Source organism: Pipistrellus hanaki, assembly GCF_964339955.1.
Source record: "Pipistrellus hanaki genome assembly, chromosome: 5".
NCBI classification, from domain to species: domain Eukaryota; kingdom Metazoa; phylum Chordata; class Mammalia; order Chiroptera; family Vespertilionidae; genus Pipistrellus; species Pipistrellus hanaki.
Window position 1 is genome coordinate 38,524,388 of NC_140507.1, and position 27,021 is coordinate 38,551,408.

Sequence of the window (27,021 nt, forward strand, 5' to 3'; positions counted from 1 at the left end):
GCCCACATCCTGGGTGTGTGGCCTGACCAGGAATGTAACTGTGACCTTCTGGTTCATAGGTTGGCTGTCAACCGCTAAGGCACACTAGCTGGGCTTTTTTTTTTTTTTTTTTTTTTTTAATTTTAGGATTTCAGTTAAACTATTTGATGGTTTCACAGACCCCTGAGATTTTTTTGTTTTCTTACATTTTTTTCTCTCTTTTCTATAGATTGGGTTTACGTCTATCAACCTATCTTCAATTTCACTAACTTTTGTCTACCATCTCCACTCAATTTTTAAAAAAAAATATTTTATTGATTTTTTTACAGAGAGGAAGAGAGAGAGATAGTTAGAAACATCGATGAGAGAGAATCAACGATCAGCTGCCTCTTGCACACCCCCTACTGGGGATGTGCCAGCAACCAAGGTACATGCCCTTGATCGGAATCGAACCTGGGACCTTTCAGTCTGCAGGCCAACGCTCTGTCCATGGAGCCAAACCGGTTTCGGCCCATCTCCACTCAATTAAAAATATATATATTTTATTGATTTTTTTTTATAGAGAGGGAGAGGGGACAGAGAGTTAGAAACATTGATGAGAGAGAATCATCGATCAGCTGTCTGTTGCACACCCCGTACTGGCACATGTCCTTGACCAGAATCAAACCTGGAACCCTTCAGTCTGCAGGCCGATGCTCTATCCGCTGAGCCAAACCAGTTTTGGCTCCACTAAATTTTTAAGCTCATCCAAATACAAACTTTGGTTCTACAAAATTTTTGTATACTCTTTTTTTTTTTTTTTTCTGCTGAGATTTCCTATCTGTTCATTCATAAAGACCATAGTTTTCTTTAGTTTGTCAAATATAAATATATACTTTATATAATTTATACACACACACACACACACACACACACACACACACACACACACACACCGTATTTTCCGGCGTATAAGACGACCCCCTAATTTTACAGTTAAAACATAGGTTTAGGCCTATATTCGCTGTATAAGACTACCCCCCACTTCAAAGAAAAGACTTACTTTGCAGTCAAGATCTGCAGGTAATTTTTGTGCAATTTTGGTCTTTTGCCCCCGATTTTCGGTTGACTTTTTTTTTGCTTCAAAAGTCGTCTTATACGCCAGAAAATACGGTATATAAACAATTTTAGCCCTGGCCGATATGGCTCAGTTGGTTGAGTGTTGTCCTCTGCAATGAAAGATTACCAGTTTGATTCCCAGTCAGTATGCATGTTGTGGGCTCAATACCTGATAGGGGGCATATAGGAGGCAGCCATTTGCTGTTTCTCATATTGATGTTTCTTCCCCTCTTTCTCCTTCCCTGTCTCTAAAATGTCAATTTATAAAACATTAAAAAATGTTTTTAAGTCCTGTCTTAAAATCCAACATTTAAAACATCTGAAAAATAGTTTCTATTGACACCCTTTTTTCTTGACAATGAGATATATTTTCCTGTTTCTTTTCACAACTAAACTGAACATTGTAGCCATTATACTGTAGAGTTTATAGCTTATGTCATCTTCCTCTGAGGAATGTTTTAAAATGCCAGGCACACGGGTTGAAAATTGCTGCAGGGAACATCATAGTTAGACGGGGAAGTTTCAGGAGCCCCAAAGGGAGGGATTCTTCTTTTGAGGTAACAACTCAGACCTACTGATTCTTTTTGCTGCTATCTTTATAAAGGGGTTCGGACTGAAACTCTAGGTCCATCTAGATTTATCCTTCTTCACATGTTTTCCATTGATAGAGAATAAAATGAAAACTTCTAGATCTGATAGCTTTCTACAACTTGCAGGCCTTTTTTGCCACTGGTTTCTACACACATTTTCTCATTCACTGGATTACTTTATAATAAATGAATGCATATTTTAAGCTTCTCATCTTTTCTCACATTACCTAATTTAGAATGCTTTTTTCTTTCTCTAAATTCTCATTCTTTTTAAAAAAATATATACATATTTTATTGATTTTTTACAGAGAGGAAGGGAGAGGGGAGAGAGAAACAACGATGAGAGAGAAACATCAATCAGCTGCCTCCTGCATATCTCCTATTGGAGATATGCCCACAACCAAGGTTTATGCCATTGACCCGAATTGAACCTGGGACCTTCAGTCCGCAGGCCGATGCTCTATCCACCGAGCCAAACCGGTTTCGGCTAAATTCTCATTTTTAAAGAGATGCTTTTGCCCTATCCCATTTGGCTCAGCAGATAGAACATTGGCCTGAGAACTTAAGAGTCCCGAGTTTGATTCCTGACATTAGGCAACCAGTCAATGTGTCTCTTTTTTACCGATATTTCCCTCTCTCTGTTGCTTCCCCTTTCTTCCACACACTCTAAACATCAATGAGAGCCAAAACCTGTTTGGCTCAGTAGATAGAGTGTCAGCCTGCAGACTGAAAGTCCCGGGTTCGATTCCTGTCCAGGGCATGTACCTTGGTTGTGGGCACATCCCCAGTGGAGGGTGTGCAGGAGGCAGCTGATTGATGTTTCTCTCTCATCGATGTTTCTAACTCTCTATCCCTCTCTCTTCCTCTCTGTAAAAAAAAAATCAATAAAATATATATATTTTTTAAAATGGGAAAATATCCTCAAATGAGATTGACAACAAATTAATTAGTTAATAATAAAAAAAGAGCTGCTTTTGTCCCATCCCTTACTTTTTATGTTCTGCCTAATATTAATTTTTATGGGTGCATTTCCTTCTTTTATCTAACTTGTAAATTTCTTAAGGGTAAGGAATGTAAATTACAGTAGTGTCCTGGTGCATGGATTCATGCACATTGCAAGGAAATTAATAAGAAATATTTTAATATTGCTATTTATCCTTTCTCTATAATAGAAATGTCAACCAAATTCATGATTGACAATGACAGATCGAAACACATGCATGTGATTGGTGCCAGTGAGAGCTATATATGTATTGCACATGCATGAGTCAACCTAGCCTTTTATATATGTAGAATAAACTTGCTTAATTAGACCTGCTTTCTGATTTAGCTAAATTTTTCCCAGCCCAATGAAGCACCCCAACTTCTCTTTCAGGTAATTGTTAGCAACACAGCAGTAAATATCAACATGAAGCAGATTATTATTGTAGATCACGCAGGGAGAACAAAGGGTAAAATATTTAACTGTAGCAGTGTTTGACCATATTCTGCGCAGTGAGAAAACCTGAAGTCATTTTCAAGTTCCACCATTTCTTTCAGTCGGGTCAAGTTTCTAAACTTTATAAATCTCCATTTTCCGGCTAATGAAAAGAAAATAGGATTCTACCAAGTCTCCTATCTACCTACTCCAGGACTTCTGTGAGGATCAAATGAGATGAGGCATGTGAAAACGCTTCACAAAAATTTGGTTAAATTGTAAAACATTTGCACCTGGCTATAAAGCAAGTTTTGTTCCTGGACTGAAAATACTCCAAGGAGACTAGCCTCTAGGGAGAGGAAGCCGGGTGTTGCTACCTGACATCATTACCCAGCACTCAATAGTGACTGCTTCCAGACTAGGCTGGACTGTGGGCTGCATTTTGTGCCACGGGGTCTCAGCAGCAGTGGCTGCAATATGGTGGGTGTTGCTTTGGGGAGGTGGTGGGGCCTGTGTCCCACTTTGGAGAAGCCAAGTGTGGTTTGTCGGCACCAAGTCCGTGGTGGCTTTATTTTTAAATGGCCAGTGTGCATCATGGCAGCTCCTGCATTGAGTGTCTGTCCCCTACTAGTCAGTGTGCATCATGGCTACCAGTCAGATGGACACTTAGCCTTTTATATAGATTATTTAGTAACCTCTATAATACCCTAGTAATCTTGTGTGTAAATGCTCAGCAAATTTAATTAGGATGAATGCTCTGTTTTAATTATAAAATATTTATAATATTTCAGTGTTCTCTATGTCTCTTTAGACTCTGAATATTAATTATAATTAAGTAGAATGTTAGATTCTTTATTAGAACATCTTTTTTATTCTATTGCAATTAATCCCTGTTTTAAAAACTCATTTCTTGAGGTTGGTATCAATTATTGTCTGTTAGTTATGCTGTTAGCCAGTTTAGTAATTAGATTCCTCCATTCTACTTCAGCAAGAAGCTGAGAACTTTAAGAAGCTAAATCTCATTAGTAAAGAGCAGTTTGAAAACCTAACACCTGAACTTCCTTTTGAGCCAAACCAAGAAGTTCCTGTAGCACCTTCACAGTCCAGGCAAGGTATGTAAATCTGCTTTTGTGTGTCTGAATGCTGTTAAAGCAGTTCTAAATTATTTTTAAAGTTTGCTCCTTTATGAAAACATTTAGATACCTGGTAAAAGGCTAGAATTTTAAAACTCAACTTTTTATTTATCTTTTGGTGAACTTCAAAACATTTTAGAGACCTAAAAGTACAGATTTTTAAGATTGGTAAACTAGTCTTGTATTATAGTAAGCGGGCAGAATTTGAATCCCATTTTACTCTTGGTGAATAGGCAGGTAGTTATAAAGGTGACCTAGAGTCATCTAGCACCAGATTGTCTAAAACCTGGTTGCTTATTTTTTAAAAGTAGGCAGAATCGATTGCTCCTCTGTGTGTCTTTTTTCATTTTGAGGTTGTGGGAATGTTTTTCTTCTCAAAACTTAGAACAATTTTCACTGACTTGCTAAATTTAAAAAATACTCCACTAAGCTCATTCTTTACTTTTAAGATCTTAGCTTTGTATGGAAATCTAAATACATTCAGAATTATCATAAAATTAATCTGACTTTTTTCAGGCAAGTGTAAGTATTTTTGTTATAGTCTTTTCTTTTCTTTTCTTTTTTTAAAATATTTTATTGATTTTTTACAGAGAGGAAGGGAGAGAGATAGAGAGCCAGAAACGTAGATGAGAGAGAAACATCGACCAGCTGCCTCCCGCACATCCCCTACCGGGGATGTGCCCGCAACCAATGCACATGCCCTTGACCGGAATCAAACCCGGGACCCCTCAGTCCGCAGACTGACGCTCTACCACTGAGCCAAACCGGCTTCGGCTATAGTCTTTTCTTGAAGTCAGGTTAAAGAAAAACTTTTAATTGGGAACACTTAAAACCTATACAAAAATAGAGCAAATTATCTAATGAAGCCCCCATGTACTTATTACCTAACTACTAGTTACTTTGTTAGACCATTGCCAATTTTGTTTCATCTCAACTCCACCTGACACTTGATTTTTTAAAAGCAAAATCCCAGTCATATTATTCATATTTTTTCATTTCTAAACATTTCTGTATGTGTCTTTAAAGATATAAGGAATAGCCCTAACCCATTGGTCGGCAAACTCATTAGTCAACATAGCCAAATATCAACAGTATGATTGAAATTTCTTTTGAGAGCCAAATTTTTTAAACTTCTAACGCCACTTCTTCAAAATAGACTCGCCCAGGCCATGGCATTTTATGGAAGAGCCACCCTAAAGGGGCCAAAGAGTCATGGCCCTAACCAGTTTGACTCAGTGGATAGTCAGCCTGCGGACTGAAGGGTCCAAGTTTGATTCTGGTCAAGGGCATGTGCCTTGGTTGCGAGCACATCCCCAGTTGGGGGTGTGCAGAAGGCAGCTGAATCAATGTTTCTCTCTCATTGATGTTTCTTACTCTCTGTCCCTCTCCCTCTCCCTTCCTCTCTGTAAAAAAATCAATAAAATATATTTAAAAATATATATGTAAGGAATATCTCTTTTAACATAAGCAACACTATTATCATATCTAAAATTAACAGTAATTTTTTATAATATATTTTTTATTGATTTCAGAGAGGAAGGAAGAGGGAGGGAGAGATAGAAACATCAATGATGAGAGAGAATTATTGATTGGCTTTCTCCTGCACACCCCCTACTGGGGATGGAGCCCATAACCTGGGCAAGTGCCCTTGATTAGAATCAAACCCAGGTCTGCAGGCCGACGCTCTATCCACTGAGCCAAACTGGCTAGGGCTAAAATTAACAGTGATTTCTTAATATAGAATACTTAGTTTTCAAATTTCCTCATTCATCATGTTTTAAAAAAATCAGTCTCCATATAAATTCCAAACAATGTAATAGGTTGATATGGCTCTGTTAGTCTACAGGTTTCCTATTATTGTTTTTCCTTGCAATTTATTGTTGAAGAAATGAGATTGTTTATACTGTAGAATTTTTTTCACATTCTGGATTCTACAGATTGCATCTTATTGGGTTCATTTACTGAATTTTTTATAAGTACTATTTTGCTACAAAGGCTTGATCATATTGAGACTTAAATTTTTGCATTTGACATATATATTTAAAGGAATCTTTTATTTTCATTGATCTATATTTTTCCTAGTTGTATTTTTTTTCAGCTCTAATCTTTAATATTTCTTTCTGCTTGGTTTGGGTTTATTTTGTTACTTTTTTTTATTTCTTAAGGCAGAAGCTTAGATAATTGATTTGAGAACTTCTTTCCTGTTATAAGCAATTAATACTATACATTTTAAGCATTGTTTAGGTGTATTACACCAATTTTGATACGAAGATAGAAATTTATATTATTGATATGAGACTTTTAAAAAATATATATATTTTATTGATTTTCCACAGAGAGGAAGGGAGAGGGATAGAGAGCTAGAAATGTCAATGAGAGAGAAACATCGACCAGCTGCCTCCCGCACACCCCCCATTGGGTATGTGCCCGCAACCAATGTACATGCTCCCAACCGGAATCGAATCTGGGACCTCTCAGTCCGCAGGCTGACGCTCTCTCCATTGAGCCAAACTGGTTTTGGCGATATGAGACTTTTCTATTGTGGTAGTTAATCATACATATTTTTCTTTAAGCACTGTTTTAACTGCATTTTACAAACTTGATATGTTATATTTTAATTTTCCTTTTCTTCAAAATATTCTCATTTCTCTCGAAACTTCTTTGATCCATGGATTATTTACAAATGTATTATTTAATTTTTAAGTGATTGGAAATTTTCCTTACTTTCTGTTATCAATCTTACTGATACATAGTTATTTTTCTCCAGTGGCTTTTAAGAATTTATCTTAAGTTTTCAGGATTTAGAGTTTAATGTGTCTGGGCTATTATATCTTCAAAAAATATTTTATCTCTGCACTCTTTCTCCTAGACTTTATGACTGGAAAAGCAAAAACTTTGCTGAGTTCTGCTTCAGTGGCATTTTATTTATAAAAAAAGTGGCAATTGTCATGTGGCATTTTTTTCTTTTTCTTCTTTAGAGAGAGAGTAAGGGAGAGGGGGAGAGAGAGAAAAATTGATGTGAGAGTGAAACACCAATTGGCTGCTTCCTGCACACCCCCTACCAGGAATGGAGTCTGCAACCCCAGCATATGGCCTGACCAGGAATTGAACCAGAGACTTCTCGGTACATGGGATGATGCTTAACCAATGGAGCCACCCCGGCCAGGGCATGTAGCATTTTAATTATCAGCCTTCAGTGAACATAAACAGCATAAAATAATGTTCCGTTTTTATAAAAGCAGTTCCTGTCCATAAAGACAATGAGTACTATGGGCACTTTTACAGGTGTTTTGATTGATCTGATCATTAGGTTTAGATGTTACCAGCCTCATTCATCATATAGTTTCCCTTCAACTTGTTTGTTTGTGTGGGGTTTTTTTTTTCTTTCTTTTTTCAGTTTTAGGCATACAGCAAAATTAAAAGGAAGGCACAAAGATTTCTTATGTACTCCAAGCCCTCAAGTTGCATAGCCATCACCCATCTGGTGAAGGATGTTGCTTTCCCATAGCAGCATTCTACATCAGAGTAGTATACTGGTTATAACTGATGAACCTATATTGACACATCATAATCACCCAAAGTCCAACATTTACATTAGTGTTTACCCGTGGTGTTGTACATTATATAGGTTTGGACAAATTTACGATGATGTGTATCCATTATTATATTATTAGAGACCCAGTGCAAGAATTTGTATATGGGTAGGGTCTGGCAGGCCCACACTGACTGGGGTGGTGGAGCCAATTGGGGGTGGCGCTGGCTGGGGAGGGGCTGCAGGCCAGCCGGGGGAGGGGCCGCGGGCAGTTGGCCAGCTGGCCCTGCCCCCCTGGTCAAATTCCTGGTCAAACACCAGATCGAGGAGACAATTTGCATATTAACCTTTTAGGATTACATTTAGTATTTTCGTTGCTGTAGAAATCACTCAAAATCTATAGTTTACATAGGTTTCAATCTTGGTGTTGTATGTCCCTAGGGTATTATATAAAGAAATGTATCTACCATACAATTATACAGAACTAGAGGCGTGGTGCACAAAATTTGTGCACTCAGAGGGGGCATCCCTCAGCCTGGACTGCACCCTCTCGCAGTCCGGGAGCCATCAATCAGACATCCTTAGCGTTGCTGTGGAGGTGGGAGAGGCTCCCACCACCACTGCTGCGCTAGTCAGTCATGAGCCCAGCTTCTGGCTGAGCAGCACTTCCCCTGTGGGAGCACACTGACCACCAGGGGTAAGCTCTTGCATTGAGCATCTGACCCCCTGGTGGTCAGTCCATGTCATAGCAACCGGCTGTTCTGCTGTTCGGTTGATTTGCATATTAGCCTTTTATTATATAGGATAATGTCTTATTATAGGCAAGGCCTCTAATTCAGTTTATTTTTAGGTAAAGGGAGGGGCAGAATTTTCACTTGAGCCTTAAGTTAAAATTGCCCTTAGCTCAAAAATCTGCATACCATTGAGACACATCTTGGTGAGGCTCATTCTGAACCTCCACGCTGTTCTATTATGTGTATAAGTATTGTGAACCATCTTATCTCTTTAGTGAAAGGAACCTTTTGTTATGTTACAATGACTAATTTTATCTCATGAGTTGTGTTTTGGCTTCAAGTCTATATCCAATATTCTTGCAGCAACTTCAGCTCTTCGGTTCAATATTTACCTGGAATATCTTTCATTTTATTTTCTCTAAATCTTTCTAGATTTTTATGTATTAGATTAACTGCCCTAAAAATCCTCTCTGTTTTGTCTATTCATCCCACTCCCCCCACTCCGCCCCACTGGCAATCACAGGTCTTTTAACTGTTCATAGTTTTCCATTTCCAGATTGTTGAACAGATTGGATTCTTACACTTAGTAATAATTAAGGTTCCTCCATGCCTTTTCATGGCTTGATAGCTCGTTTGTTTTTTAGCACTATATAACATTTCATTGTCTGAATGTACCACAATTTATTTACTCATTACTTACTGAAGGATATCTTGGTTGCTTCCAAGTTTGGACATTTATGAATACAGCTGCTATAAACATCCATAAGTAGGTTTTTATGTAGACATAAGGTTTTAGCTCCTTTGGATAAATATTAAGGAGAGTGATTAGTAGATTATATAATAGTATGTTTAGTTTTAGAAACCACCAATCTACCTTCCATGCTGAATGTTTTGCATTCCCACCACCAATGAATGAGAGACGGTTCCTATTGCTGCATATTCTCTGCAGCATTTGGTGTTGTCACTGTTTGAATTTTGACCATTCTAATAGGTGTGTTGTGGTATCTCATGCTAATTCACATTTCTCTATGACATATGATGCAGAGCATCTTTTTATTTGCTTATTTGCCATCTGTACATCTTTAAGATACCTTTTCAAATCTTTGGCTCATTTTAAAAAAAATAAACTTTTTATTGTGATATTACAGATATCTCCTCCTTTTCCCTCCCTTTATCTCCATCCTACCAGTCCCTCCCCCCATGTCTTCACCACCCTATTGCTGGTGTCCATGAGCCATGCCTGTAAGTATATAGTTTTTTGGTTTATGTATTCTTGTCCCCGAACCCCACATCGAGGTATGTAGTCTGTTCTATGCCTCCATGCTTTTGGTCTTATATTGTTGGTCAATTAATTCTGCTCATTAGATTCCACAAATAAGTGAGATCAGGTTATATTTGTCTTTCTCAGATTGGCTTATTTCACTTAGCATAATATTTTCTAGGTCTGCCCATGCTGTCCCAAAGGGTAAGAGATCCCTCTTTTTTACAGCTGCATAGTATTCTATTGTATACTGTCCCACAGTTTTTTGTTTGTTTTTTTAATATATTTTATTGAGTTTTTACAGAGAGGAAGGGAGAGGGATAGAGAGTTAGAAACATCGATGAGAGAGAAACATCGATCATCTACCTCCTACACACCCCCTACTGGGGATGTGCCAGCAACCAAGGTATATATGCCTGTGACCAGAATCGAACCTGGGACCCTTCAGTCTGCAGACTAACGCTCTATTCACTGAGCCAAACCAGTCAGGGCCGTGGCTTATGTCTTTGGTGTTGAATTTCCCTTCAGTGTTTTACCAATTGGTTTTATACAGTCATTGATGAATATTTCCTAGATTTTTTTATTTCATTAAAGTTGCAATATACAGCAGGTCCTTGAATAATGTAATTTCATTGAACATCATTTTGTTAAAATATTGATAAGATACCATAGGAACTTAACTCTTTGTCTATATAAATGAGCATGTGGTAAAGTCGTTTTTGTTATATGTTGTTTTGATTAAAGTCACAGAGGCTATCGATGATGTTAAATGCGACTTACAGTAGTCTTTTTTTTAAAAAAAAATAATTCCTTCTGTATTTCTTACCTTCAGTTCTTTAAAGAATACTCTTATCAATATTTTGGTTACCCCGATACTTAATTTTTACAGGAAAGGAAGGGTAAATATTTGTTTCTTTTTATTCAGTTTATCAGTTTTCTGAATGAGTTGGTGTCTCAGCAGCCTACAAATATGATTTTAAGTTGTAAAGTGCCATTATGAACTTATAGAGCTTATTTATTTGATATGTTTAATTCATTTCAGTCATTATTTTTAGTGGTCAGATCATTTTATTAGTGGGATACCCTAAAGTGTTCTGTTGTATCCTCATGACCTAAGCTAATATTTTCTTTCTTTTTTAAAATTTATTTATTTATTTATTTATTTATTTATTTATTTATTGTCTAAAGTTTTACATATGTCTCCTTTTTCCTCAATTGACCCCCCCCCCATTCTTTTTTTAAAATATGTTTTTATTTATTTCAGAGAGAGCAAGGGAGAGGGAGAAGGAGAGGGAGAGAGAGAGAGAGAGACATCAATGATGAGAAAGAATCATTGATAAGCTGCCTCCTGCATGTCTCTTAATAGGAATCAAGCCTGCCACCCAGGCATGTACCCTGACTGGGAACCTCTTACCATGAGCTCTTTGTTCATGATCAATGCCCAACCACTGAGCCACACTATCAGGGCAGTATTTTCTTTATTAATCTCCTTGCTGTCTGGCTCCAGATTTTCCAGGCTCAGATTATGCTTTGCTCCAGATTTTATTTCTTTTAGTAGACCAAGTCAGTAGAAAATGTAATTTAAAGACTATAGTCTGGTTTCTAGGAACCTTTCTGTTTCTGGGTTGTTATTGCTCCTAGATCTTCTATTTAGAAAGGCACTGATTTTTACATATATTTCAGTATAAGATCATAATGTTGTCCTTGAGATTATTTATATTTTGGGTATAAGGAAAAACAGCATTAACACAATTCTGTTAAGTTGATCAGTCATTTGGTGGGGATATACTTTTTCTAGGTGCTATCATAGGCACTAGTGCACTAATAAAAGATTGTGGCCCTTACTTTTAGGGAAGCACTGAGACTTAGCTTTAGCATCTAAGAGGATGATCTGTAAGAAAATAAATTTTAATTTAATAAATCAAACAATAAATGCAGAGATGACGAAATCAGGAAAGTCAGGTAACAGTACAGAAGGGGGATTGGGAGAAGAGATGGCAAGACAGGGAGACTAACTAATAGAGTGGGTAAATTCACAAACTTGTGTCTAGAATAGTGGGTACTCAATATTTATTGAATGAACAAAAGATTTTTGTGTGAATCTGAAGAAGTTAAGTCTGAAGAAAACTCATATAGAAATAGAGCTTACATTTTAAAAAATTGATATTTAGATAGTGGAAGGTGGGGGAGAGAGAGAGAGAAAGAGATGTGAGAGAGAAACATTGATCAGTTGCCTCCTGCACATGCTCAGGCCAGGAATCAAATCTGTATATCAGCAATCAAACACACCACCTTTTGCTGTATGGGTCAATGCTCTAATCAATTGAGCATCTCTGGCGAAGGCTGGAGCTGACACTTAAAAAACACGTGTATTTTATTGAGAGAGAGAGATAGATCAATTATGAGAGTCATTGATTTGTTTCCTCCTACATGCCCCACATTGGGGATGGAGCCCACAACCCAGGTATGTTCTCTGATCAGGAATTGAACTGTGATCTCCTGCTCATGGGTCAACATTCAGCCACTGAACCATACCAGCTGGGCTGGAGCTTACACTTTTGACATTACTACTTAATTCATGTGCTTGCTTACTTAGTATTTTACCATAGGATTTTCACAAACTAATTAGTGAAACAAACGAACAGAAAAATAGTCAAAGGATATGAATGGAAAGTTCACAAAAGGGGAACTCTGAGTGATAACTATGTATATGAAAATATGCTCAACTTCACTAGTAACCAAGGAAATACAAATACCATTTAAATCTCATGAGATGGAAAAATACTTAAGACTCTGGTTATCTATCAGGAGGAAAAGTAAAATGTGATTAGGGAAGGTTAGACACTGAGCTCCAGACTGGTTTTTTTTTTTTTTTTTTTTTTAAATAATAAAAAAAGATACAGCAAAATTAAAATTTATAAAAGTTAGGTAATTTGTAAATAAGTGACTTTTTATTTATTTATTTTTATATATTTGAAATGTTTCCAATGAAGAAATCCTTTGAGAGTAGAGAATTTCAGAATTACTCTTTTTCTCAAAGTAAAATATTTTCTAGCAATCGAAAATACTATAAATAGCTTTTTATTTTGCTGATTTGACTGATGAATTAGCTCAGAAACGGTTTGTTGTTTCAGAAATATCTTCAACAACAGTCTGTTCACTGCCAACAGCAGTTCCAGAATCTTCTAGAATTTATCCTGCAAGGACACCCAAAACACCCCGAACACCCAGGTTACAAGATCCAAACAAAACACCAAGATTTTATCCTGTGGTTAAAGAATCAAAAGCCCTTGATATAAAGGTACTCAAAACAACCAGGAATATAAAGCCTGCATTCTGTATCCTTTAACATTACAAAATGAGACTTTCTAGTTTATATCATATTTAAAAAGGTATATTTTAGATTGTAAGAATTCGTTAAAAGTAATGTTTTACTACAGTGACACTTTTTCTTTTTTTAAATATATTTTATTGATTTTAGAGAGGAAGGGAGAGGGAGATAGAAACATCAATGATGAGAATCATTGATTGGCTGCCTTTTGCACGCCCCTTACTGGGGATCAAGCCTGCAACCCAGGCATGTGCCCTTGGCTGGAACAGAACCTGGGACCTTTCAGTTCACAGGCTGATGCTCGATCCATTGAGCCAAACCAGTTAGGGCTATAGTGACATTTTCTTAGGTTAAGGAATAACTACTGTACAGTTGGGTTATGTAGTAAAAGATGATCAGAAGGTGTAATGAAGAATTATGCTAAGTTGTATTTCCTTTCATCCTTAGTTTGAAGTCTAGCCAAGGGCCTTGTTTGTTAAGTTTTGTAACTTGTATGTGATAATTTGAGTTTTGTGACTTCATATGATTTCATAATGTGTCATCCACAGTATGAAAATGCTTGAGTTGGTTTACAGTCAGAGGGGTTTAATTTACTTGAGAAGTTCATACTAGTGAAAATTATTGCAATGTTTGACTTTTCTTTAGAGTCCAAGAAAGAGAAAAACAAGACATAGTACAAATCCCCCTCTGGAGTGTCATGTTGGTTGGGTAATGGATTCCAGAGATCACGGGCCAAGAACACCCTCTGTCAGGTACTGTATTTGTCAAACATCATTTTCTTCTTGATTTTAAGTTTGTTGAAAAACGGTTGTTAATCAGATATTTATAAATAACTTACAAATTAATGTTAGCCAATTATAGAACAATGAAAATACTAAAGAGAAACCAAAGAAGGGAAAGTAAATGCTCTTGGATGATCTGATCTTTTTTTCTAATCATTTTCTGGAAATTTTGATGGATATATATCCAAGTTTACTAATTCTTTCCTCAGTTGTGTCATCTACAGTTTTTTCACTTATCTTTAATTGATTTCCCCACAAGATGGGGGCTCCTGGGCCTACCTGTACTTAGTGACTTTGCCTTCTATTATACAATACCACAGGGCTTCTTTATCTCATCTCTGCTTTCCCTTGTCTCTCACTGCTCCTTCTTTTGAAAGTTCTTTCTTTCTGGCTCTTTGTCATGTGTATCAGCCATGGTATAATCATTGTAGTGAAATTGTTTAATGCTGGCTAATGCTTACTATATTCTTTCAGCAGTGCCCCAGGCACTGTGCTAAATGTTTTATAGGTGTTATTTAAGTTTTTATATTTGTCTTATTCAGATAGTAAATTAATGGATGTCAGAACCTCAGTGCCTGGTTTATGTAGTACTCAATAAATGACCAGGTGAATGAAACTACCTCTCCTACTTCAAAGCAGAGAATGACCTTGTGTGAACAAATGGTGTTGAATATAGAATTACTTTGTATAACTTAACTCTAATCTTCCCATGGTTTATTTGGTTTGCCTGGGGAGTGTCATGAGAAACATGCTGGGCATGGACCATAGTATTGGTCTTGATGGTTCAGTAAGATTTTAACAGGCCAAGGTGGGAAATAGGTAGAGGATTTAGGAGGGAGGAAATAACAAAGTTGCCAGAAATATATTGTGGTGTAGCACAAGGCACATCACTTATATACATCTGGAGTTTAAGATTTGAGAAGACCATAATGGGATTTTATGGGAAATGATTCTTGTAAAAATTATGTCAAGGTTTGATCAGACCCTTTTGAATATCCTGTTGAGAAAATTGGACTTATTCTGTAGGTAATGGGCTTTGAGCAGCAAAAGTGGTATGATTTAGTTAAATTCTTTTGAAACGTTTTGGTTTATGGATCATTTTAGACTTTAAAAAATGACTGAGGACCTCAAAGAGCTTTTGTTTTGGAAGTTATATAATTTACTGAATTAAAAAGTAAAACTGAAAAAATATAAATATTAATTTAAAAATAATAATAAGCCCATTATATGTTAATTTAATTTAATTTTAATTTGTTGATTTTGTTGACGTAGAGGAATAAAATTCAGGAAAGGGAGGACTATTCATTAGCCTTTTCAGATAATTTGAAGATATTCTTGTTTGATATTATACCAAAGCTGAATAGGTGGTAGTTTTTTTTAAAAATTTAGTTGCAATGTGGAATATGAAACCATATCAATTACTTTTTCATACCAGTGAATTTAAAAAATATATATTTTATTGATTTCAAGAGAGAGGAAGGATGAGGGAGAGAGGGATAGAGACATCAGTGAGAGAGAATCATTGATCTGCTGCCTCTTGCATGCCCCCTACTGGGGATCAAGCCTGCAACTTGGGCATCTGCCCTTGACCAGAATCAAACCTGGGACCCTTTGGTCTGTAGACTGACGTTTCCGCTGAGCCAAACTGGCTAGGCTGGTCGGCACACTGCGGCTCACGAGCCGCGGTTTGCCGCTCTGTTGACTGATGAGTTTGCTGATCACTTGACGTAGACTCTTGATTCCAATAATTACAGGCTGCTGTTATTCTTTGTGGTTAAGCCCCTATCCAGTGGTCGGCAAACTCATCAGTCAACAGAGTGGCAAACCACGGCTTGCGAGCCGCAGTTTGCCGATCACTGGAATAGGGCATCTGTTTTAACATTTAAAGCTTCCAAAAGAAAGCTTATCTGGTAAATTGTGGTTAATGTTGGTCGTTGTCAGCCTTTGATGTGGTAGCAGATACCACTCCCACCTCCCAGCTCTATGACAGACTGGAAGATGGCTACCCACTTTATGGTGTGGCTTGCTGGAGTTCTGTGTTCTGACTGCTAACTGCCTCTGATCAACAAGGTGCAGCCACAGAGTCTTGGTGTCCATTGTTTCATTTCCCTCTGTCTCAGTGTCCTATTTTGGGGGCATTCAAAAACAACCGCTCATAGAGGGAAATGTAGAAAACTACCACACATGCCCAAGGAACAATGCAGGCTCAGAAAAGACCTGAGAAGACTTTAAGCTTTCATCCCAGACTTATCTCCAGCATAGAAACACCCTGTAACAATAAAACAAACATAAACAAAACTGGCAAACCCTTGGGAAGAGGGAGAATCTGATTGCTAGAATTACTACATTGTAAGAGTCATATATATTTTACCACTCACAGAGACTTGTACACACAGACTCCTAAAAAAAGTAACCACTAATTTCTTTTTTTTTTAAATGTATTTTATTAATTTTTTACAGAGAGGAAGGGAGAGGAATAGAGAGTTAGAAACATTGATGAGAGAGAAACATCAATCAGCTGCCTCCAGCATAACCCCTACTTGGGATGTGCCCCCAACCAAGGCACATGTCCTTGACCGGAATCAAACCTGGGGCCCTTCAGTCCGCAGGCCGATGCTCTATCCACTGAGTCAAACCAGTCAGGGCAGTAACCACTAATTTCATTAGAAAAGTCTTTAGGTATTAAGACTGTCAAACTCATGGGGACAAAAATTTTAATTTTTGCATGAAAGCTCAAATTTTTCCTTGATATTATAGACTAATTTTGTTCACTTTCAAGGAAATGTCTTACACAAAACAAAATCTGAATAACCATATTTTATTGGTTATTCTTCTAATTGAAAATGGTATTCTATGAAAATGTCAGTTCAGCTTACAGCTTTATCACACACATGCTTTGACTGAAGACATTTCTCTTAGTTCGAGCTGCTATAACTGGTATGCTATAGATTAGGAAGCTTAAACTACAAACCTTCATTTCTTTGTTATAAGGTCAAGATACCAACAGATCTAGTGTCTCGTGAGAGAGCACTTGCAGTTTTCAGATGACCATCTTGTATCTTTACATGATGGAGAGTAGAGAAAGAGAGAGGAAGAGGAAGCAAGCTCTCTCATGTCTCAGAAGGGCACTAACCCCATTTCTAAGAGCTTACCCTAATGACTTAATTACTTCTTAATACCATCACATTGGGGGATAGGAATGAAACAGACATTTAGTTCATTGACTTTGATTAGTCACAAAAGTGTTTTTTGCTTCCTTCCATCCCATATTTTTCTAATTGTGATAAAAACAAAATACATAACATAAAATTTGTCTTAACTATTTTAAGTGTATTGTTCTATAGTGTTAGTATAGTCACATTGTTGTAAAACATCTCCAGAACTTTCTCATTTTGCAAAAGTAAAGTTTCTGCCCCATTTGTCACACACATTAAGACATACTCAGGGGATGAGATTTCATGGAAATTATTTTTGCTTCATCAAGGATATCAGAAATTTCCAGTGCATAGCAATAAATAACACAAGCACTAGTAAGTGAAATTTGGTGCCACTGTCTCAGTTTGCATCAGTGATTATATATAGGACTGCTTTAGTATTATCAGTACAAATGTTAACCTGGTAAATAGAGCAAATACTATTTTAGTTTTGACCTTACAGACTTTTTGGAAACCTCAATGTGTGTATCCACAGACCACACATTGAGAACCACCAATCCTATCAAATAAAAGAGTAATATGCAAATTAACTGTCACTCCGCTGCAAAGATGGTGGCGCCCATAGCACCAGAGCATCCCACTCACAGGCTGTAGAGGGAGGAAGGGCTGCAGACAGAATGCTGGGCTGCTGGGCCGGGGGCATGCTCTGAGCCACCACTGTGTAGCTTGGGACACGCCACTGGTCTAGCAGATGGAAGCCCAGCTGACAGAAAGTAAAGCCGCTGTGTTGGGGGTATGCCCTCAGCATCCCCCCGCAGTGGACAGAAGCCTTTCGGACACAATGCAGGGGGTCCTCTGTGCATGAGCTTCAGAGGAAACACCTTTTCTGAAGGCTTAGCCAATTTGGCTAAGCTCCCTGTAAGCTGCCTCTCACAGTGTTCTTGGTAACTTGGGTTGTAAGAATCTAAGAAGGTGATCTAGGGTTTTTCCACCACATTCCTGGAAGAAAAACTAAGGTCTGCTGCTGGAGGGGCTAAGAAATGCCATACTCTACCCTAGCCAGTTTATCAGTGGATAGAGCCTCAGCTACCGATTGCAGAGTCTGGGTTTGATTCTGATTAAGGACATGTACCTAGGTTGCAGGCTCTTCCCTGGCCAGGGCCCAGGTCAGGTTTCATGCAGGAGGCAACCAATCAAAGTGTCCCTCTCACATTGATGTTTCTCTTTCTTTCCCTCTCTCTTCTAAGCTCTCTAAAAATCAATGGAAACAGCTGGGACCGGTTTGGCTCAGTGGATAGAGCGTCAGTCTGTGGACTGCAAGGTCCCAGGTTAGATTCCGGTCAAGGGCATGTACCTTGGTTGCGGGCACATCCCCAGTAGGGGATGTGCAAGAGGCAGCTGATGGATGATTCTCTCTCATTGATGTTTCTCACTCTCTATCCCTCTCTCTTCCTCTCTGTGAAAAATCAATAAAAATATATTTTAAAAATCAATAGAAACATATCCTCAGGTGAGGATAAAAAAGAAAGAAAGAAAAGAAATGTCATATCCTATAAAAGACACATCTTGAAAGTGCCTAAAGAAAGTTGTCATTTTTTCATGGTGAAACACTTTGGTGGCTGTGACAGTGGCAGTGGCAGCGGGGTGATGGAGCTGGTGCCTTCCCCTGATCAGCCCAGTCACCTCCTGCAGAGGAAGGCCAGACTGCAGCTTAGGCCCACTCCCCATCTCTTGAGGGCTCCCAGTCTGTGAGAGCGGGCAGGCTTGGCTGAGGGACCTACCGGCCCCGCCCCGCCCGAATTTCGTGCACCGGGCTTCTAGTTTAGAATAATGGCTTAGAAAGGTAACTTTGATGGAAAGATAGAGGGAGATGGAAAAACAAAGATAACAGTTCCATTGAAAGCATCAGAAAGTATAAATTTGAATAATGGAGTGCAAAAAAAAAGAGATGGATTTAGGAAATATTTAGAAGTGAAATTGATTTACAAAATTGCAGGTATGTGAAATTATTGCCTTTGTGCCAGATTTTATTCATTATTTTCACTTATTCAATTTACATCATTAGCCTAATTACTCAAGAAAATTGAAAAATTTTCTACCATAAAAAATTATCTAAACTAAATAATGGATCTAGAAGAGGAATAAGCTAGCTATTCAGTTATCTGCTTCTAGTTATTATTTTAGGTTCAGAATTTGACTTTTTAAATCAACTTCTGAATTTACCTGTGTGTTGAGCATAAATAGCAATTCATATGTAGATTATATATCATTTGTTTAGGAGCATTTTTGGGACTAATGTCTTTTCCGTTGCTCATACTCTCAGTAGTGAACCAATAGTGCAAATCATTTTAAACACTTGGTTCTTGATATTTTAGTTTGAAGGCTTTCCCCCCCTCCTCAAACAGCAGTTCAAATGCTTCACCTTCAGAAGGTGCCCAACTCATAGGAAGTTATGGATGTGCTCCTCACTCATTCCCGAAGTTTCAGCATCCTTCTCACGAACTTCTGAAGGAAAATGGCTTTACCCAACAAGTGTACCACAAGTATCATCGAAGATGCCTTAGTGGTAAGATTCTTGTCTTTTACATAGCTATATTTAAAATTAAAATGTAATTCTAAAAATTTCAAATTGTGACATTTAATATTAGCTTAAGATATTCTTTTATTTGTTATACTTATAGTTACTTTAATTAAACATGTTTATATATATTCTTAGATATTTTGTAGCTTAGATACATATCCTAAATAATAAAAGCCTAATATGCTAAGTGTCCAGTTGGCTGTTCAACCAATCAAACTGTAATATGCTAATGATATGCTAAAGCCACTCAACCGCTTGCTCTGATGTGCACTGTCCACCAGGGGGCAGATACTCCTGTAGTTTAGCTTGCTGCTGGGGTCCGGCCAATTGGGACTGAGTGAGATGCAAAGGACACACCCTGGAGCCCTCCTGCAGTCCCTCACTGGCTGGCCAGCCTCCGGCCTCCCTCCCCAGCCCCGATTGTGCACCAGTGGGTCCCCTTGGCCTGTTCTGCACCCTCTCACAATCCAGAACCCCTCAGGGGATGTCAGAGCCAGTTTTGGCCTGATCCCGCAGGCCAGGCTGAGGGACCCCATTGGTGCACAACTTGTGCCCCGGGCCTCTAGTTATCATATTCTCGTTACTTTTGGCAAATGCTTAAATTTATTTAGAAGAAACCCAAATACATTTTGAAGATTAATATGTTTCAGCTTTCTTTAAGTTATGTAAAACATCTGTTGTTTTGCCTTTACTAAGTTTCTTTACTTTAAAAAATGTTTTATCATTTCAACTTTTTCTAGACCGAAAGCGCTTGGGAGTTGGCCAGTCTCAAGAAATGAATACTCTCTTTCGTTTCTGGTCTTTTTTCCTCAGAGACCACTTCAATAAAAAAATGTACGAGGAATTTAAACAACTTGCTTGGGAAGATGCGAAAGAAAATTACAGGTCTAATATTTTTCTATATTTTTACACTTGGAGAGATTTAAAAAAAATAAAAACTAGGACTGAAAAGTAGCCCAGTTTTGAACTCTGAAAGTAGTCTGCATAACTGGAGGAAACTGTCCTAATGTCTGTTGCTGCATCGCAAAATACCCCCAAGCTCAGAAACAGAAAACATTTAATAGTCCACAGTTTCTATGGGTCAGAGCCCAGGAACAGCTTAGCTGGGTCATTCTTGTTCAGTTCTCTAATGAAATTGCAATTAAAGTGTTGGATAGGGCAACAGACTTGACTGTCTGGAGGATCCTCTTCAAGATCACTCACAGGGCTATGGGCAGGAGGCTTTAGTTCTTGACCATACAGGCCTCTGCTCAGGTCAGAGCTGGTGAACGACAAAAGAGGGAGAACTTCTAAGAGGGAAGTCTCAGTGCCATGTATAATCTACACTTGAAAGTGACATACTATCACTTCTGCCATTTGGGTCATTCGTAGACCCACCCTGACACAGCGTGGGAGGGTATTGTACAAGATTGTGAATACTAGGAGGTAGGATCCTTTAGGATCATTTTAGGGATGGCATAAAGGCCAAATGAAATTTGAAAGATTTATCTTCTCTCTTGTCCATCATTACCGACTTTCCTTGCATGTGCATATATGTCCCCAAATTAATATGTGCTTGAGCCAAGAAAAACTAAGACCTTTCATGATATGACCTGGCTTCTCTGTCCAATCTCATTTTTCCTGCAGTTAGTTCTATAGGAAGCAGTGGTACTGAACTACGTGTTCTCTGAGTGAACCAAGCTCTCTAGCATCCAGATTATCTTTAGATATTCTTAGCTGTTTGCTCTTTTCTTCCTCCCTCTGCTTTACTCATTGTTTTTTGTCCAGTTAAACCTGGCTTTTTTTATTTTTTTATTTTTTTAGAAATGTTCAGGGGTAATTTTCAGAGTGCTTATTAGGCTGAATTGAGACTAGACCAGGAGAGTGAGAAAGAACATGAAGTGGACTACTACAAGCTATTTTTTCTTGGGTAAAGAGAGAAAGAAGTAGTGATGGAAAGAAGAAAAAATATAATTTTCCTTTCAATATTTTCTAGATTTACCCATCTTCAAGGTCTAAAAATGGGTTCCTCTTGTAAATCTCAAATAAAAATATATTGTTAGCCCTAGCTGGTTTTTCTCAGTGGTTAGAGTGTTGGCCTGTGGACCAAAGATCCCAGGTTTGATTCTGGTCAAGGGCACATGTCTGGGGTTGTGGGCTCGATTCCCAGTAGGGGGCGTGCAGGAGGCAGCCAATGAGTGATTCTTTCTCATCATTGATGTTTCTCTCTCTCCTTCTCTCTTCTTCTCTGAAATCAATTTTAAAAAAAGATATTGTGATCTTTAAGAGGAGAAAATTTGCTGCAAGAAAATTTTTTAGAAAACATTACACTTGCACTGACTTGTAAAAATAATTTAATTAAATTTAATTTAATTTGCATCTAGAATCCTTATCTTGGTAAGGAGTGACAGGCACATGGAATGTGTACCTAACTCTATTTTCCTCTCCTCTATCCATTGCTGACACCTTTAATCAATCCAGCAGTTTTAATATTGCTCTTGAATTCAGTAGTCTTTCTTTTATCACAATTTTAATAGCTATTGCTAGCTAGTTTACCAGATTTAACACAAAAAGCAAAGTTGGCCCTTTCTGATCTTGATGTTCTCATTCACAGTGTGGTTTATAACCCATTGAAGAGTTCAGAAATCAATTTAGTAATTCTGACTTGCTTAAAAATATACAGTAGAAAATACAGTATGACTGCGCTAAACATAGTAAGATTAAATTGTTTCATAATTCATACATATGTAGAAATTTAAGAGTAGTTTGAAAAACTTATATGTGCTTTTATGTTCATACAGTGTATATGAGTGTTGTATTGACTTGCTCACAAATTAAAATATTTTTCTTACTATTAAACTCAGAAAAATTTGAAATCCATTGTTATAATTAATTTCAGCATATTTTGCTATTTAATAAGCAAACAACTTTTCTGCAGGACTTTCTAATACTTTTCTGATCCCATTCCTACCCAAGTCTAGGTTGGGAGTTCCTCCTCTGTGTATATTTCTAATAGCTTTGTAACATCTTTTATAATTTTGGGTTTTTTTCTTCAGTGTTCATGACTAGATTGGATTAGCTATTTCTTAGGAAGTATAACAGAGTGGTTCAGCACTGGGAGGCTTTGAAATGAGACCTAGTTTTGAATTCTAGCCCATTCATTTATTGTGGCCGTGTCAAATTTTAGCTCCCCCCTCCCTCCCCCCCAGCTTTACGTTAGTTATAAAGTTGGGGAAATTATGGTAGATACCCTTGTAAGGTTATTGTGAAGATTAAACAAAACAACATGTAAAGGACTGATACATAGCAAGTGCTCAGTGATTAGGAAGAAGATTTTTACTAAATATATCCATTGAAAAGAAGTAAGATTAAGATGGTTTCAAGAAGAAGGGAGAGAAATAATATTTATCACATATCTTCAATGTGCCAGCTATGGTCTTAAGTGCTTAACAATTAGTATCTCATCTATATTCTTGAAAAGTAGGATATTTCAATCCCTATATACAGGGATATAGTTATAAGCCTAGAATTTAAATATAGTTCTTTCTGGTTCTTAGTCTTTGAGCATCTCACAGTGAGGGGGTATGTGAATAAATGACAACTAAGATGCTGGCCACTTGCCCTGCTCTTTAGCAATTATGCTGCATATTTGGGCTGTGTTATTAATGTTATACTTTCGGTCTTCGGAATTGATTTTCTAAGATATAAGAGTAAAACTCAAATGTTGTAGTAGTCTATTAGTTCTTTCCAGTAATCTAAAAATTCTGACATTCCTCTATATTAATTTAATAAAAACTAAAAGTTCTAAATTCTGCTTTTCAGAGAGAAAAGAAGAAAGGGGCTTGGGCTTCACCCCCAAAGATGCTGATTTTAACGGTTTGCAGTGGAGCCTTTGCATCAGTGTTTTTTTTTTAAAAACTCCCAGATGATTCTTATAGGTAGCCAAGGTTGAGAACCACTGATAACAGTGTGATATGATCCCTTACGAAGAGAGTCAGGACAGATTTGCTATTCTGAGCTGGTGATCCTTTAATCCTTAGTTCCCTTAACCTTCAGTCAAACAAGCTCAAAGGTGCCTCATTTATGGCTACCAGAGCACAAGGCTCTAGTTCATATGTGGGTGTGTAGTTGGTAGTCCTACATTTCTCCTGGCAGGTTGATATTCCTCTGGACTAATACTCTTTATTTTGTAAATAAGTTAGTTACAAAATACCCCCGCCCCTCACACACTCTTCTTCTCTAATACACTGAGGCATCCAGAAGGACAAGGATTTTTATAATGAGGAAGCTTTTGTGGCATATTTCAGTTGAGTGAGCTAGACATGGCCCTTACACTGCTGTCTTATTGATTTTGTCTGCTTTCATGAGTTCTACTCATCATTGTTAGTTGGAGGTTGAGCCCATGTAGTTTGCTGATCCACTATCCACAACTTGTCACAGGTTCTCTAGGTAGTTTTTTGTGGCTCTTTTTTTTTTTTTTTTTTTTTTCTAATCTTCACTCGAGGATATTTTCCCATTCATTTTTAGAGACAGTGGAAGGGGAGGAGACACAGAGAAACATCGATGTGAGAGAGACCCATCGATTGGTTGCCTCCTGCACGTGCCCCAGCCAGGACTGGTAAAACCCAGGTACCTACCCTTGGTCAGAATCAAATGTGTCTACAACCCAGGTACCTGCACTTGGCCAGAATCAAACCCAGTACCCTTTAGTCTGTGGGCCAGTATTCCACTGAGCCAAACCAGCTAGGACTCCAATTCTCTAGGTACTTAGAGGAGAAAAACAAGGACATTTGTTTTCTAATTTATTTAGTGATCACAATTCTTTTAGCAAAATGACTTTTATGAAATGTACTTTATTGAATGGGTCAACAATGCCTAAGGTTTAGAGCATAAGAATATGGTCTTTATCTTCAAGACTATTTAATTCAATGCACAAATACCATTATAAACCTTGGTTTATCATTAAATCTTTTGGCTAGTTCCTCAGCAATTCCAGGGAGAGATCTTTCCTCAGTCCAAAGAAGTTAACATTCTTGTTGTTCAAGGGTTCCTCTCATTCTCCATGTTCCCAGTGTACCTCCAGGAGGTGCTATGGCTGAGTCAACAAAAACAGCAAAGCCAACTATGGATTACTAGTAATTGCTTCAACTAAACATCTACATATTAAACATTTTTCTGTTTGTTTGGGCCATATTTGCTTATATCAATACTGTTAAGTATGAAATATTGATATTGTCATGGCAAAAAAATTATAAGTATTATTTTATTTCTTTTTTACAGGTATGGATTAGAATGTCTTTTCAGGTTTTATAGTTACGGACTGGAAAAAAAATTCAGACAAGAAATTTTTAAGGATTTCCAAGAAGAAACCAAAAAAGACTACGAATCTGGTAACAAAACAATAACTTATTCTATTTATTCATTGTAAACCCAAGTGTCAATGAATAGGGAATTTATAACTTTTTCCTCAAGGCAGATCACTTAAGATCTTCAGGCCACTATTATGGTGCTTGATGAAGGATGGGGCACCATAAGGACTAAGACCTTCCATATGAGGAGTTGCATTTGTCATTATTTACTTGTCAAATGTGACTACTGCCCTGACTGGTTTGGCTCAGTGGATAGAGCGTCGGCCTGTGGACTGAAAGGTCCCAGGTTCGATTCCGGTCAAGGGCATGTACGTTGGTTGCGGGCACATCCCCGGAGTGGGGTGTGCAGGAGGCAGCTGGTCCATGTTTCCCTCTCATTGACGTTTCTAGCTCTCTAGCTCTCTCCCTTCCTCTCTGTAAAAAATCAATAAAATATATTTTAAAAAATCAAATGTGACTACTCACTGATGTTCTCTTACACAAAAATTCTGTGTAGCATCAGTGGATGTGTCTGGAATGGTGGGGCGGCACAATGGGTAAGAGCATCGGCCCTGAGCGTGGTCCAAGTCCCATTTCCACTACTTAGTAGCTATGTGATCTTGGGCAAGTTACTTAACCTTGTTAGTTTCAGCTTGTTCAGCAGTAACATATACAAAAGCAACTATATTCCAGGGTTATATATGCTTCAGATTAGCTTAATATGTAATAAACCACTGTATATAGCAAATGTATAATGTTAGCTGCCTTATTCATTAAAATGTCTTGTTCTCAAGACCTAGGTAATTGGAAGGTAAATGGTTTGTTGCTGGTAGGATTATGTTCAATATAAATAATCTTTAAAAATTCCTATAAAACTTATTATGTATATTCTTTTCTGTTATTAGGTCAGTTGTATGGATTAGAAAAATTTTGGGCTTATCTAAAATACTCTCAATCTAAGACACAGTCTGTTGACCCAAAACTTCAGGAATACCTCTGTAGCTTTAAGAGGTTAGAAGACTTCCGCGTTGATGTAAGTTTTAAGTACTTTCCTCTGTATTGCTGATTTTATTTTTTTACTTTTTATTTGAAAATTTAACTTTCCAGTTTTGAAATTAAATGTTAAAGCAGGTACAAAAGTAGTACAGAGAATTTCCATATATTCTTTTACCTAGAATTCCCAAATGTTAACATCTTACATAACTATAGTGCATTGTCAGTTCACTTCAATTTTGATATGTTTCCTATAGTTAAACAAATTATAGATTTAGTAACTTTTATGTGGATATGTTGCAAATTTCCCACTTAGCAGCTTGAAAAAAAATTTTTTTAAATTTGTTTCTACATTTTCCTTTTCTTTTCTTTTTTTTTTCTTTTTTTTTTTTTTTAATATATTTTATTGATTTTACACAGAGGAATTGAGAGGGAGAGTTAGAAACATCAATGAGAGAGAAACATCGACCAGCTGCCTCTTGCACACCCCCACTGGGGATGTACCTGCAACCAAGGTACAGGCCCTTGACCAGAATGGAACCCGGGACCTTTCATTACGCAGGCCGACACTCTATCCACTGAGCCAAACTGGTCCCGGCAGCAGCTTGAAATTTTTTAACTTTTTATATACTTTTATAGTTTTTGTAACATATGCTGATATAACAGGAATCTAGGGTTCCCTGCATAATAAAGTTATGCAAGAATGTTAGGTGCATCTGTAGAGATAGATAATAGGGTATACTTTAAACAATGTGATTTTAAAAGGGAAAGGAAAGCATTAGAAAAAGAATGGGATGAACATAAAAAGGTAAATAAAAAGGATGCAGAAGAGGACAGAGAAATCAGGAAAGATAAAGAAGCGTCAAAGAGTAGAAAAGAGAGATGAAAGGAAGGCTAGGTTCACCACTACTTAGTACTGTAATGTGTCTTGAAATTTTGTGTCTAAGAGGATTAGATCAGTGGTCACCAACCTTTCAGAACTCATGGACCACCAGTTGGCAGCTGCTGGGTTAGATGGCCCAGAGGTAAGTTCATGGAGTGAAGAGCTGTGTTTCTAGAGTGGCCTATCCAGTTCTGTCACAGAGACATCCCTGCTGTCTTTATAATA

The 27,021-nt window shown here is 37.6% G+C and overlaps 2 protein-coding genes across 18 annotated transcripts in view; one reads left to right on the top strand and one right to left on the bottom strand.

Moving 5' to 3' along the window:
- The window catches only part of LARP1B (La ribonucleoprotein 1B), a 79,425-nt gene that overhangs the window by 50,362 nt on the left and 2,042 nt on the right, over positions 1-27,021 (top strand). For 3 of the 17 annotated variants that reach the window (XM_084884590.1, XM_084884587.1, XM_084884579.1), the window contains 7 exons: positions 4,073-4,196; positions 12,879-13,045; positions 13,721-13,827; positions 19,388-19,578; positions 20,334-20,478; positions 24,853-24,962; positions 25,826-25,953. In XM_084884590.1, the coding sequence (XP_084740716.1) occupies positions 4,073-4,196; positions 12,879-13,045; positions 13,721-13,827; positions 19,388-19,578; positions 20,334-20,478; positions 24,853-24,962; positions 25,826-25,953 (972 nt within the window). Of the gene's footprint in view, positions 1-4,072; positions 4,197-8,599; positions 9,585-9,631; positions 11,086-11,110; positions 12,541-12,878; positions 13,046-13,720; positions 13,828-19,387; positions 19,579-20,333; positions 20,479-24,852; positions 24,963-25,825; positions 25,954-27,021 lie in introns of those variants that run through there. The other 14 variants (XM_084884585.1, XM_084884586.1, XM_084884584.1 and 11 more) reach the window with 14 other exon arrangements.
- The window catches only part of LOC311623000 (histone-lysine N-methyltransferase SETMAR-like), a 337,010-nt gene that overhangs the window by 31,939 nt on the left and 278,050 nt on the right, over positions 1-27,021 (bottom strand). The window lies entirely within an intron of this gene.